Source organism: Diaporthe batatas (assembly GCF_019321695.1).
Source record: "Diaporthe batatas strain CRI 302-4 chromosome Unknown Contig00016, whole genome shotgun sequence".
Classification (NCBI taxonomy): domain Eukaryota; kingdom Fungi; phylum Ascomycota; class Sordariomycetes; order Diaporthales; family Diaporthaceae; genus Diaporthe; species Diaporthe batatas.
In genome coordinates this window covers 927,839-941,705 of record NW_025408563.1, presented here as the reverse complement: position 1 = coordinate 941,705, position 13,867 = coordinate 927,839, and the positions used below count along the sequence as shown (strand labels likewise).

Below are 13,867 nucleotides of genomic sequence, written 5' to 3'. Positions count from 1 at the left end.
CTTCCGCATCCACACACCCAACCGGACGCAACCCTCGCACATGGGATCTCTGGCTGCCGGCTCCACCTCCCGCTCATGCAGGGCCATGCAGGGCCATGCAGGCCACGGTTGTGCCCTCCCTCCCCCCGGCCCAGGACCAAGCTGCCGGGTCTTTCGGGTCGCGTGTGCCAACTACCGACGGATTGATTGCACCTGCTATTGTGTGTGGTAGTGTGTGTGTGTGTGTGTGTGTGTACAGTACAGTGCCTACCTACCTACCTACCTACTGTTAATAAACGACAGGGCCATGTGGCCTTGTGCCCTGCCGACCCCCCCCTTCTTACCCCTGAGCGTCGTTCGTGCTTCGATCTTGTCACCTCTGAGATGTCACATCCCATCCCGCGATTTCGGTTTCCATTTCCGGCCATAGGGATACATGGTCGCATGACCACGAGCCCATTTGCGATCCATCATGGCCATATCTGTGATATGCATTGTATGTCATAAGTCAATAGTACCAGAATACTCCCTCCCTCACACACACCACAAACCACACACGCAACACAAGATGCAGCCCAGCAGATGCCGCCCTCCCGAGCTGCTCTCGTTCTTGTGCCCTGTCCCCTGTCCCCGGCCAACCACAAACCAAATTCTCGTCAAAATAGAGCCCCGGCCCATCCGTACCACATAAAGATGTGCTCGGTCATCGCCGCGCCCTTCTATAGCACTATAGTTCAAGCCACATGACGCCGTCTCTCGTCCCATGATATCAGACACCACATATATGCTTCGTCTTCTTCTCCTTCTCCTTCTCCCCCCCCCCCCTGAGCAGTCAACCACCAGCCAGCCAACCACCAGCCAGCCAGCCAGCCACCCCCGGCCGGACCTACGCCGGAATCAGCCCGACCCGCTCGTGGATCCCACTCCCGACCCACTCCCCGTCGCCCTCCCCCTCCTGCCCGGGGAGCACCACCAGCGCCCTCGAGTTGGGCGGGACCTCCACCCTGAGCTGGAACGCCCTCGTCGCGCCCGCGCCACCACCAGCAGCAGCAGCAGCAGCAGCCACGTCCTCCTCGGCCTCGCCCACCTCCCACCGCACGGCAACCCTCCCGCGCGGGCCGTCGTAGCTGACCTCGGCGTGCCTCAGCCCCCCGCCGGGCCGCGGCCGCACCAGGAACTCGGCCCACCCGGCGCGCAGGGGCCTCACCCCGCCGACGACGGCGTGCAGGAACTCGGCGACGCTGCCGAGCGCGTAGTGGTTGAAGCTCGTCATGCTCCCCGGGTTGATGCTCCCGTCGGGGAGCATGCTGTCCCACCGCTCCCAGACCGTGGTGGCGCCCATCGTCACCGGGTACAGGAAGCTCGGGCACGTCCTCTGCTGCAGCATCCCGTACGCCAGGTCGAGGCTGCCGCTCTCGGCCAGCGCGTGCAGCACCGCGGGCGTCCCCGCGAACCCGGTGGCGACCAGCAGCCCGCCCTTGCGCGTGAGCCGCGCCAGCCGCCGGCCCGCCGCGCCCGTCTTGTCCAGCAGCCCGAACCGGATCGACAGCGCCAGCGCCGTCTGCGCGTCGCCCACCACCAGGCCCGCGGGGCTGACGTACTTGTCCTGGTACCGGCGGCGGAGCACCTCGTGGTCGGCGCCGTACCGCGCCGCGCTGCCCGCGTCGCCGATGACCACCGCGGCCTCGGCCATCACGCCCGTGACGTGCACCAGGTACGCGTCCGCGACCATGGTCCCGTCCGTCCGCGCAAAGTCGGCCTGCTCCGTCGGCGCGTTGGGGTCCAGCCAGTCGCCGAACTGGAACGTCTCCTCGTCCCAGAGGCCGTCGGGCCCGCGCCGGATGCTCTGGTCCACGTGCGCGCGCATGCTGGGCCACTGCCGCCGGAGGACGTCGGCGTCGCCGGACCAGTTGTAGACGTTCCACGGCACCAGCACCGCCGCGTCGTCCCAGACCGCCTCGGGGATCGGGTCCTGGCCCGAGTGGCCCCGCAGCACGTCGGGGACCACGCAGGGGACCACGCCGCCGTTGGTCGACTGGTCGAGCCAGAGGTCCTGCAGCCAGTTGGCCAGCAGGCCCGCGCTCTCGTAGATGAAGGACGCCGTCGTCGAGAACACCTGGATGTCGCCCGTCCACCCCAGCCGCTCGTCGCGCTGCGGGCAGTCGGTCGGCACCGACAGGAAGTTGCCGCGCATCCCCCACACCACGTTCTCGTGCAGCTTGGTGATGAGCTCGTCGGAGCAGCTGAAGTGGCCCGTCCGCCTCATGTCCGAGTGTAGCACCAGTGCGCAGAGGTTGTCCTTGCTCAGCTCGTCCGCCGACACCCCCGTGAGCTCGATGTAGCGGAACCCGTGGAAGGTGAACTCGGGGCTCCATGACGATTTTGACCTCTCGTCGCCCGAGAATATGTACTTGTCAGTCGCCTTGGCGTTCCGGAGGGGCCTCGTCCCAAGTTCACCATTTTCCAGCACCTCGGCGTGCCTGATCTGTAGCTGGTGGCCCTTGGGCTTCTGGAGGCCGTGGATCCTGACCCTGCCCACCAGGTTTTGTCCGAAATCCACCAGCACCTTACCGCTTGGGCTATTGAAAATGTCTACCACTCCCACTGTCTGCGTTACCCGCACAGGGGGTACGTCAGGCGAGAAGAGCCGAACCTTTTCAAGGTCCACCTCCAGGATGCGAGTCGCATCCCAAGAACCAGCCGCGTCAAACTCGGGGCTAGACCAGTCCGAGAGCTCCTCCCGCGCATCGTAGACCTCCCCATCGTAGATAGACGAGCTCAGCCGCGGCGAAGGGTGGCAAACCCACGAGTCGTCCGACACGACCTGGGCGGCGTGGTCGTAGCACCCGCTGTCATCCTGGGTCTCAAGCTGGGCGATGAACCCGGGCTTGTCGCCGTACAGGTTGCGCAGCCCGGGGACCCAGAGGAGCCGCCCGGCGTACCAGCCCTCTGCGACCTCGACGCCGATGACGTTCTTGCCATCGTGCAGCAGGTCCGTCACGTCAAAGACCTGGTACTGCAGGCGGTGGTGGTAGCTGGTCCACCCGGGGGCCATGTGCAGGTCGCCGACCCGCCGTCCGTTGATGGAGGCGGCGTACAGGCCCAGGGCGCTGATGTACAGCCTCGCGCGGGTGTGCTTGCTCTTGGGCTCCAGGGTGAACTCCTTGCGGTACAGCGTGGGCCGGTGGGGGACGCCGTCCTTGGGCGGTGGCTCGGTCGAGGTGACGAACTTGGCCTTCCAGTCCGAGGCGTGGAGGAGCCCGGCCTCGACATCCTGCCAATCACTCCACACGGACAGGTCCGGGTTCGCAACTGGGCCCGGGCGATCCGGCAGCGAGTGGCCGGACGCCAGGACACGGACCGATGCGGTCTCACGGGATTGGAGGGGCTGGCTGGGCCACTGGTTCAGGACGGAGTTGTCGGAGGGGACGCGCCATGTCTGCACGTTGAGCTTCTGGGCCGAGGTGTTGTCTGTGTGCCTCCTGATCTGGACCTGATAGCTCTTCTGCATCCAGTTGTGGGGCAGAGTGCTGGCGGACAGCCGCCATGACAAGCGAGGCTTGTCAGTGCCCAAGCCGAAGCCATTGGGATGATGTTCGAAGCGGATGTCGACGGGCTTGACCGGGTTGTGGGAGGTCGGCTTGACGGAGAGGTCGATGAGAGTCATGTCTACCGTGAATATGAGACCACACATATGAGTTGAGGGATTCACACGGACGAACAAGCAAGGTGAGGCTGAGACGGCATCCCTTGGAGCTTATAACCCCACCTTTTGGCAGCTCTGAGCCCAGGGAGGCGCGGGTGGATGACGCGGGGTCTTGTCTTGGGACCTATGAAACAAGCAGCCACCAACTCAAATCCATTACCCGAGCAGAGCAGAGTAAAATGGATCACGCCGTCTTGTTCTCGTCGGCGATGGCGACGAATCTGATTGCTTGGCCCCCCAGGGTCCCAGTGGTGGGTCTGCACTTCTACAGTGCAGACAATGCGGCTTCAGCTCATGTGCACGCGTGTTGCCGGAGTTCGGCTCATCGTGACGGGGTCTTGGCGATCTGCTGACAGCATCGTGGTCATGAGCGTTGGGGGTATCTCGGTTCATCTCCAATCTCAGACATGCAAGGTCTCGGCGAGGGGTTCCGAGGGCTGCAGGCACGCTTGCACGCCTATGAAGCTGTCGCCCACAGCACACCCTCTCCGGCAGCAGGTCACCCCGTTGCCATGACGGGCAGGTCAGAGTTCCCGCACACCACCTGCGGGCGAGACGTTGATCTCACGGCGCAGGCCAGTAGGCACAAGTTGCGAGAGCAAGTCTCGTGGATATAACGTTGCACAGAAGAGTCTAAGAACCAGTGTTAGCATGACCTGGGCAATGCAATCATGGGTCATCGGTAGGCAACGTGGCGATGCACACGCACAGCAGAGGCTTGTCAACGGTCAAGCGAGTGCTTATTACTGTGTATTAGAGTGGCTGAAAGAATGGGAATGTCTCTCGTCAGCATATCACAGCTGCATGATGGCATCGCAGCGTGACGAGCATTGACGGCTGGGCTGGCTGGCTTGGCCCGTCGCGACCAGCCTGCCAGCCTGCCAGCGTGGCGAGCCAGGATACTCCAGACCATCCCAATAGCATCGTGGCAAGAGCCGAGCATCAATGACAGCAGCCGGGGAGCAAGTCGCGCAGGGAATGTGAAATGAAAATTCATGCGCTGTCGGGCGAGATACGTGTGTGTTGCCCCAGTAACGCGGCCCGCCCCACGCGATTCCAAACAAGGCCTGCCGTCCGTGGCCGTCGTAGCTCGGGCGCATTAGATATGGGCAGGAAGGAACAAGGGTGTGGGTGGCTACTCCTCCAGTCTCTCCCACACACACACACACACACCTTGCGCGTGCCTGCACATTCCTCGATTCCTCCGTCCCATGGCGTCTGGCTAGCTCGGAGCTGCTGAGTTGTGTCAACTTTTTTTGTGTGGCAAGTACTGTCGCGAGCAAGCTGGCATATCGGAGCTCCAGCCATCACCAAACAACAACCTCAGCCCCAACATTGCGCCTTCGAAGCTGTTCCTCCTGCTCCTCGACTCCGCCCCCGACCCCGACCACACGATACACACGACACACACGACACACACGATCGGCTTTGCCGTAATGGTCGCCAGGCTGTCAACGACATCATGATAGACTCCGAAAACCTGCGCACAGCGTCGCTGTACATAAACAACCAGCTGCTATGCCGGGGCCTGCTGCGCGATGGCCGGGCCATCGACTTCTCCGACCCGGGCTACAGTGACCATGAGCTTGCCGATACCATGGGCCGCATCATGGGCGTCGTCAACGACCTGATCCTGCGCCGCGACGTATGCTAGCTACTACACCCTGTCCCCAGCCTCAACAAGGCCAATCCCCGCTGACCTGAACAAAGCGCGACGCCGAGCACCGCGAGGCCCTCTCCACAACCCTGCGCTCCGTCCGCGCCGACTCTCTCCGCCAGACCGACACCCTCTCGCGCCTGCACGACAGGTACACCGAGGCAGAGCGCAAGATAGCCCTGCACGACGCCGAGGAGGCCGCCCTGCGGTCCCAGCTCAAGAATGCCGACGCCACCATCCAGAAGCTCAAGGACGAGGCCGCACGCTCCAAGAAGCTGGTCGCCGAGACGAGGGCCGCCTGCGCCAATGAGGTGCGCAAGCGGGACAGGCAGATCGACGCCCTGAAGAAGGCTGTCACCGACGCAGGCCGCGCCAGGGGCGAACGCAAGGGCAACACCATCACGACGATCCAGGTGGCCGGGGAGATTGGTGCCGAGGACATGAACGCCGGTGCTTCCACCACGGACCAGGGGTACAACCTGCGCGAGGAGACCAACGCATTCCTGGCCCAGCTGGCCAGGGGCCTCAGTGAGGAGAATGAGACCCTTCTCTCTCTTATTCGAAAGACAGGCGACAGCCTCAAGGAGATGAGCGGCTGGGACAAGGAGGACGGCGCTGCCGGCAACAAGAGCGTTAATCACGCTGTTGTGCTGGCCACGAGCCCCGAAGACATGGCCAACGACATGACCAGCGTGCTCGAGCACGTGCGCGCCTTGCTCACCAACCCGTCATTCGTGCCAATGGAGGAGGTCGTTGTGCGGGAGGAAGAGATCTTCCGCCTGCGTGATGGCTGGGAGAAGATGGAGACCAGGTGGAGAGATGCGGTGCATCTCATCGACGGCTGGCGCCGTAGGATGGCTGCCGGCGGTCACCCGGTCGACATCGAGGAGCTGAAGATGGGGTTGCGTCTGAGCCCGGTTCGGGTGCAGAATACGGACAAGCCGTCTGCGAACGACCCCTTCCAACTATCGACGCTTCAAGAAGAGGAAGAAGAAGAGCAAGGACAGGCCGAAGAGGAGGAGGACGACGAAGAAGACGACGACGAGAATGAAGACGACTACGGCGAAGAGGATCAAATGGACTTCAAGCCGGAAGAACCACCGAGCCGCGAAGGATCATTGCACCTTGTTCCCGCCCCAGGCTACGAGGACATGGCGCCCGAGTACGAGGGAGCTCAAGACGATGGCGACGAAAGCGACGCGGCATCTAGCATCTTCCAAGATGACGTCGAGGACATTGATATGGACGAGTTGCAAGCATCTGAGCCGAATATTGAGATCCTCCAGCATTCCACCGGGCTTTCGGATGACACCAACTCCATGACGCTTCCGCCACCACCAAAGATCACACCACTAGAAGAGACAGCCGTTTCAGGGAACCGGAAACCATCGGCAAGACTGACCGAGAAATCGAGAAAACGGTCATCAGAGCTCATGCGAGACGCTTCGACTGAGAGCGCCAGGGCACCACCACCACCACCACCACCGCACCGCGTGAAAGAGGGCGAGTCACCACAAAAGAGGCTCAAGGTCTCTGCAGACGGACAGAGCGACCAGCCAAAGTCGAGACCAAATTCTGCCATATTCACCGACCCTGGATCTTCATACGACACGCCCGAGTCCTCAGTTTCCAAATCCTCGACAAAGACGACCGTCAAGTCTACTCGGTCTGACGTGTCGGCTAAGAAAGACACGCCAACGCAGAGCAAGCCTTCCGCAAGAGTCACCCGGGCGACCCAGGCTCAGGCGCAGGAGAAGAAGGACACCCCGACGAGGACAATCACCCGTCAAAAGTCAACCAGGGCCATTGCTCCCACCAACGCGTCATCTGCGCGATCCGCCGCCACGAGACAAGAAACAAGCAGGGCACGGGCCCCACCAGCACCGACAACCAGCAGGGCGGAAATGCCCCCTCCGCCCCGCCCGGGCAAGTCCACCCCGAGCAACGACAAGTCCCTGCGGCCCCCACCACCCCAGAACGACGCGAAGAAGCCCTCGCCCAGGGAAAAGCAACAGCAGGCCCCGCCAATCACCACCACGGCCGCGCCCACGGAGCCAGAGCCCTCCTCATCCTCCGCCTCCGCCTCCGCCAGGCGCCCAGCCCCGGAGTCCCCGACCCGCTCCCCGGGGAAGGCGGGCTCCCGCCTCCCGCTGCCGCGCAACATAGCGCCCCCGCCACAGCAGTCCCCGCTGACGATGGCGCGCATAGCAGCCAAGCTCGCCGCCTCGGAGCGCGAGGCCGACGCCGCCCGCGTCAGGGCCAAGCTGAGGGCCGCGCGCCTGAACCAGGGAGGCGGCGGCGGGGGCGGCGGCGGGGGCTCGACGTCCACGGTGGCCAGCAGCAGCTCGCGCGTGCCGAGCGGGGGGTCCGCCGCCGCCGCCGCAGCCGCCGATGACGTCGGGGAGGTGGGGGGAGGAGACCCCACCAAGAAAGACCGCGCCGTGTCCGGGGGGTCGGCGGCGAGCGGCAGCGGGAGCGGGGGCGGCGCGAGCCTCAGCACGGACGAGAACGGGCTGCGGGGCGGGGTCTCGGTGCTCGGGGCGAGCGGCGGGGATGATGATGACGACGAGGAGGACCGCGGCAGGGCGGTGGTGGTGGCCCCGTCGTCGTCGGCGGCGCGCAAGGCCGCTGCCGCACCTTTGTCGCCCAGGAAAAACCCCGCCGCCGCCGCGGCACCACCACCTCATGCGCCCAGCCCTGGCAGGCCGGCCGTCCGGAAGCGCGAGGTGCGCGGCAGGGCGGCCAAGGCGGCCAACAGGCGGCGGAGCACGCTGAGCCCGTGGGAGCTGCAGAGCCTTATTGCTGGCGAGGTGGTGCCCCCCACGCCTGGGCTGCCGGGGCCGGGGTCGGGTGCGCGGGAGGGGGAGGGGGAGTGAGTTTGTTCGGTGGTTGGGTTTCTTGGAGACGGGTCTGTTCATAAGGAAGGAGAGGGGGTTTTGGTCTTTGAGTTGATGATGATATCCTGAGGTTGGTGGTGTGTTTTTTTACGTGCCTGCATACATGTGTGGTGTGTGCAGAGAGAAGATGTGGGAAGTGGTTGTGTTGGTGTGGGAAGAAGACTACTACTACTACATTTGGTGTTTGCTTGGTTCTGGGTTTCTGTTGATCGTTTCTTATTCTTCTCATTTTTCTTCTTGTTCTTGGTTTTTGGTCTTGGTCTTTTGGCATTGCGGACTGGAAAGGAAATAATGACTTCATGTTCACGGCCCCTTGATCATGTTATGAGTGCTGCATGTCCCCCGGCTCCAACCCACCTTCCCCCACCCCACCATCTGACGACGTGATGAGTGCTTGACGGCCGTGCATTATTGTGACGACTTGATGGTTGACGTTGATGATGTGATGAATGACTGTGTGCTTACGACATGTGTATACATGGAAGAACATGTTGAGGGCTTCTTGTGTTACCTAGATGCGAAGCCAGAAATCTTGTTACACTGCTGTGGGCTTGGTTTGATGATAGAGAGTCACAATTTTTTCACAGAGCAATTTGATTGATCATACAAAGTCCGGTTTCTACCTAAGGATTCATCATGAATCTCTGGCTGCCTAAGCTCAAAGTGCAGCAGCACGTGCCTGGGGGGATTGCACCTCTAGGGCCTGGCCATCAGAAATGGCCGCAAGTTCCCATAACACCAGCAGCAGCCAGCCGGTTTGAAACCACAAACCATCGCCAAATGTGTGAATCCCTCAAGTGCAACAGGCCTTGCAATGCCTGGAACGTCCACACCTCCAAGGCCATCGATGGGCACAGGTAGGGCATACCCAACCCTCAGAAGCCCATTCAAAACAAGACCACCAACCAACCGTGTTGAGGACCCATCAGCTGTGATGAGACCATGGGACTTTCCAACCTCGAGCCAGTCCTCATCAGAGAGGGGTTCTCGGTTTCTCATTCCTGCGTGTCATGACGCTGCTGAGAAACAAGCCACGCAAAAGGAGAAAAAACCAACCAAATCCAGTGGCAACCATACCATGTGTGTGCCTTTCTTCCAAACGGCCAGGTAAACCACCGTGGCCTATTCCAGAGTGACCAACCAAACCTGGGTATCATTTCGACGCCGGCACCATGCCATGCCATGCAGTGTTGCGCCATGCAATTCTTGCAAAAACCAAATCCGTGAATCATTATTCGTGTCTGCGTTGTTGGATGGATGGGACCTTTCGAGACAGATCGAGGCTCTTTGGTGTGCCTCCCGTCATGCAGATAGACATCCATGTCTGTTTGGATCCAGATGTCTTTCTTCTTGAACTCTCTCCTTCTTTGTCCATTTTTTTTTCATCTTTTTCTTTTTAGTATTCGTCTTCTGTGGGGATCCTGGTGTCCCTAGAATTCATGTCCCCGCTCGAGACGCCTCAAGACATCAGAGGGGCACCACGGGCGACCTTCCTCCGGGATGCGGTCCAGGTGCTCAATCACCGTGATCCCCCGCTCCTTAGCCTTTGCAAGCACATGGTCGCGCATGGTGCCAGCCAGGACATTCGTGTAGATCAGCTTGATCATGCTCTCGTTGTGCAGGACCTTGAGAACGTGCATGCCACATGTCATAGTCCTCTGGGGGAAGACGCCCAGTGCAGTGAGGTTGGGGAAGGTCTGGACCCAGGTGCAAAAGCGGTCTCCGCAGCTTGGCTCAGGACCTGAGAGCCACTCCTCGTCGATAAAGTCCATGCAGCTAAGCGTACGGATGGCGTGCTTGTTGAGGACGCTATCGAACAGGTGCTGTGTCTGGCTGTTGAATGAGATGGCCAGGGACTTGAGGGTACCGTTGGTCATGCTCGGCTTCATGAGCTCGAGGAACCAGGACAGGGCGGCTAGGTTGGCAATGGCTTCGTTTGGCGGAGACTCCGGCAGTCGCAGGCACAAATGCTCCAGTCGCGGAAGTTCCATCACAGGTGGAAGTGCCTTGGTGTTGGGTGCCAAGTGTACAAATAATGTGGCTATTCGTTGGTAGGCACGAATCAGGCCTCCGCTCCTCCTGGGAAACGAGAGGGATCGCAAGGTTTCCCGCAGCCGAGGGAGGGTCAGAAATGCAGGCGGGAGAGCTGGGGGCAGGGTGCTGATGGGTATTGCACCAACGTCGAAGTATGCGTATGTCTTTATTGTGAGTTCCAGTCGTTCAAGGTACTCCCATGACGGTGTGGCATAGGGGTGCACAGTAGTATGTAGGGCACGGATACTTAGATCCCGAAGTGCAGGTGTGACACTGGCAAGTTTCTCCAGATCAACCATCACATGTGTGTTGAAGGCACCTGATTTCATCTCAATGGTCCTCAACTTTGGCCACTGTGTTGAGTATAGCATCTTGAGAATTGGCGAGTGACTTGTCACGTTGCCGACTCGGAGCTTTTCCAGAGACTGCGACATTGGGATAGTTGCTGGAGGCAGCCAGCTTTCCGAAACAGTCATGGGCCGAAACCCTTGGAAGTCCAGGGTCTGAAGGGACGCTGGTGCCTCTGCGAACACGACACTAGACCAAATGTCCGCAGGGGGCATCATGTCCAAGTCAATGCCATTGACAGCCTGTGGGTGTGTCGTGCCTGTCAGCTCGAGTGACTCCAGTTGGACCAGAAGCTTGAGCACGGCCCTGAGAACTTGTGGGTCGATGTTCAGCTTGCCCACACACAAGAGAGAAAGATCCTTGACCTTTCCCTTGGCTCGCTTGGAGACGACTTGGTTGAGGATCCCCTTGCGGACCTTCTGCTGAGCCCCTCTGAAGGTCAGGATGGTCCAGAGACTGGGGTCTAGACAGGTTCTATTCCAAGCCTTTGAGACTCGCATGGCACGGCAAAGGCTAGTGTCGCTGAGGTATCCGAGGACGTGGAGCTGCAACTCGGGTGGCAGAGCGTCGACGATGTCCATTCGCAACATGTTTGTCAGTGTCTAAGCCAACCAGTCAGCACTTTTCTGCTATAGTGAGGCCGGTTATATGTAGTCTTGTGGCTACAGACAGACAGTGTAGTGTACACAATGAATAGCCAATAGATAAGCCACAATGACTGACATACCTTAAGCATAAGCACGGGCTTGACCTTGCCACCATACTCTTCCACGCTCTGGATGGCTTGACGGTAGATCCTCCTGCATCGGGCGACTGTGTTGGGAGAATTCTCTGTATCTCCAAGACGCAGAGCCTCGGCCAGTCTCAAATAACCCTGTGGGGCGTGTGGGCAAGTGATGATGAAAAGAATGGCATACTGACGGGCCTTAGCCGGAGCCTGGAGCTTTTCATATGTCGCAATGATGCCATCCAGGGCACGCAGGTGGCTGGAGACATTGCAGTGGACGACATCGCTTCCACAGGTGCAGGGTCTCTTGGCCAGCTTGTACATGCACAGCTTGGGTGGGGTTGAGGCCAACAACAAGTCGAAATCCTTGCAGTGGCAGCGTGAGATTTGAATGTCCTTAAGACTCAATCCCAGCTTCTTTGACTGCACCAAGACATCTCTGGTACAAGGGCATCTGAGAATGGCCTTGCAGGAGTGGGTCAGCCCGTCGTTTGTCACAGGTGCAGTCCAGGGCAGTCCAGGGCGCGATGCGCGATGCGCGATGGTGAACTTACCTCCTTGAAGGCGGCCAAGGCAGCCTTGAACTTGCCATCGCTGTAGAGCTTTTTTGCATGATTCAGGATGTTATCCTGCCGGTCGGCAGCCGTCACCTCGGGCATCTTGGAGTCGTGCACCGAGATGCTGGAGATTCTGGCTGTGGTCGGTTGTGTCGCAATCGGGGCTCTGGTGCAGTTGGGTCTCTTGTCTGCCGAGTGTCGGCTGGGAGCCCCAGACGGTTGGGAGACGCGCCAGACGCGTCTTGGAGTAGAGAGCTTCCCGGCATGGTCCGTGCATCACGACCACTGCGGGGCACTCACAGCAGCAGGGGCAGCCGGCCGGCAACCCATTACCCACTGCTGCAGGCACAGCACCTCTGACACTCTGGCACTGCTGCACGGAGCACCATCTCCCCCACAATTCCACAATTCATTCATTTGCACAATCTCGAGGCAGCTCCCAGGCCTGCCAGGCAAACCTTGTTGTGTCACCATCAGCATTCATACTTTTGATGGCGAGATGAACAGCGACGATCAGCCGTGTCGCCACCAATTTCTCCTGTGAAGCAAGACAACAACCAATCGCTTATTTGCAGGTCACGAGCTCACAGTTCCTCTCTCCCCGCAACTACAAGGCAGAAGAGAAACATTGGTGGACCTTGCTGCTTGCCCAGATATCTTCGCAACTGTGCTCAAACAAGCACTTGGGCACACATTCCCCAGGGCCACCAAGCTCACAGCCAGTCCCACAACACAATGCAATGTTGGATGTAGTACGGCTTCTCCGACATGAACCAGGCCACCGTGTTCAGGACAGTACCATACAACAGTACCATACTAGAAACAGATGAGCAGCCGCTGCAATCAGCTCTCAGCCATGGCCGCCTCATCCTCCCCGAGTTCCCCTGGCCCCAGTTTGGGGGTCTGTTCAGGCTGCAAATGGCCTGGATGCCAGCTCTTCCAGCTCTCAGTGCCAGCACCGCAGCCGGCCCCAACCTGAGACGGGGCATCAGAAGCGAAACAGCGCAAATCTGAGCCGCCACATGGCGACATGGCGTGAGTGCCTCGCCGCAGTCAGCTTCTGCCTCCCGGGGCTGTGGCTTCGGTCGGGTCGAGGTAGCAGTGCTGCCGCCGGGTAGCGTAGCTGAGACATCGGACGGCAGCTCGCCAAAGGGGCTTGACTAAGAGTGACAGAGTGACAGAGTGACAGCCTTGGCACTAGCGGGTTCCGATTTAGAACTTGGCGAGCTATGTAAATCGCTGCGGTCCGATCGATTCGGCGCAAACCCGCGGTGCCATGCCATGCCAGCCTGCCAGCCAGCTTGGACTTTTGTGCGACGCGAGTACCGTACAGGACACACACAAACACACACAAGGCAAGCAGGCGCCCTGCATCAGGTGCGAGGAGTGACGGGTCACCGTTTCTGGCTCGCACCCACGACCGTTCAACCGGGGGTGAAAAAAGAAAACTGCCCCAAGAGGCCAGTGATTCTAAAGTCCTATCTCACGACGCAGCCGGGACCCAGGTTCCGGACATGTTGTGCAACCACCACGGCAGACAAAAACGTGGTCAAGCGTCCCAGAGGTTTAATTTTGGGGGCGGAAGATGCCCGAAAGCAGCAAGGCTGGGATCTTTCTTGGGACTGTACAGCCGCTCTGCAAGGGGGCAGACAGCAGAAATCAGCATCATCAGCATCAGCATCAGCATCGGCATCAGCATGAGCGAGCAGGGCAGCGGGCAGAGGGCAGAGAGCATCAAGCAGCATGCAGCATCATGACCGCGACTCTCTCTCTCTCTCTCTCTAGTCGCCGGCCAGCCCTGTTCTGATATTTTTAGGCCCCCAACACCAATCCTACTGCAGGCACCGTGGGCCATGTGGCCGGACCCCTGCCTATATGCCCGGCTTACTGGTCGGCGGGGCCCAGGTGCCGCTGCGGCAAGCACACCTCTTGTCTGGCCTGCGCATCACTGATCACGCACCA

At 60.3% G+C, this 13,867-nt stretch overlaps 3 protein-coding genes across 3 annotated transcripts; 1 reads left to right on the top strand and 2 right to left on the bottom strand.

The window, feature by feature from the left end:
* Positions 1-836: 836 nt before the first annotated feature.
* KVR01_011500 (uncharacterized protein) lies at positions 837-4,635 on the bottom strand. Its single transcript, XM_044794035.1, has 2 exons — positions 4,395-4,635; positions 837-4,318 (listed from the first exon to the last, which is right to left on the bottom strand). Exon 2 carries the CDS (start codon positions 3,671-3,673, stop codon positions 866-868), a length of 2,808 nt encoding a protein of 935 aa, XP_044639209.1. The 5' UTR covers positions 3,674-4,318; positions 4,395-4,635; the 3' UTR covers positions 837-865.
* A 100-nt stretch (positions 4,636-4,735) lies between these two features.
* On the top strand, positions 4,736-8,605 carry KVR01_011728 (uncharacterized protein). Its single transcript, XM_044781351.1, has 2 exons — positions 4,736-5,330; positions 5,396-8,605. The coding sequence occupies exons 1-2, from the start codon at positions 5,148-5,150 to the stop codon at positions 8,216-8,218; spliced, it is 3,006 nt and encodes a 1,001-aa protein (XP_044639437.1). The 5' UTR covers positions 4,736-5,147; the 3' UTR covers positions 8,219-8,605.
* A 1,064-nt stretch (positions 8,606-9,669) lies between these two features.
* Positions 9,670-12,007, bottom strand: KVR01_011568 (uncharacterized protein; the record flags this gene model as incomplete). Its single annotated transcript, XM_044793682.1, has 5 exons — positions 9,670-10,312; positions 10,817-10,992; positions 11,194-11,223; positions 11,349-11,813; positions 11,903-12,007. The coding sequence occupies 5 exons, from the start codon at positions 12,005-12,007 to the stop codon at positions 9,670-9,672; spliced, it is 1,419 nt and encodes a 472-aa protein (XP_044639277.1).
* Between the last annotated feature and the right edge of the window lie 1,860 nt (positions 12,008-13,867).

Coding starts and splice junctions, on each gene's coding strand:
- KVR01_011500 (XM_044794035.1), bottom strand. CDS start 3,673: ATGTGTGGTCTCATATTCACGGTAGACATGACTCTCATCGACCTCTCC.
- KVR01_011728 (XM_044781351.1), top strand. CDS start 5,148: ATGATAGACTCCGAAAACCTGCGCACAGCGTCGCTGTACATAAACAAC. Junction 5,331..5,395: donor ACCTGATCCTGCGCCGCGAC/GTATGCTAGCTA, acceptor ACCTGAACAAAG/CGCGACGCCGAGCACCGCGA.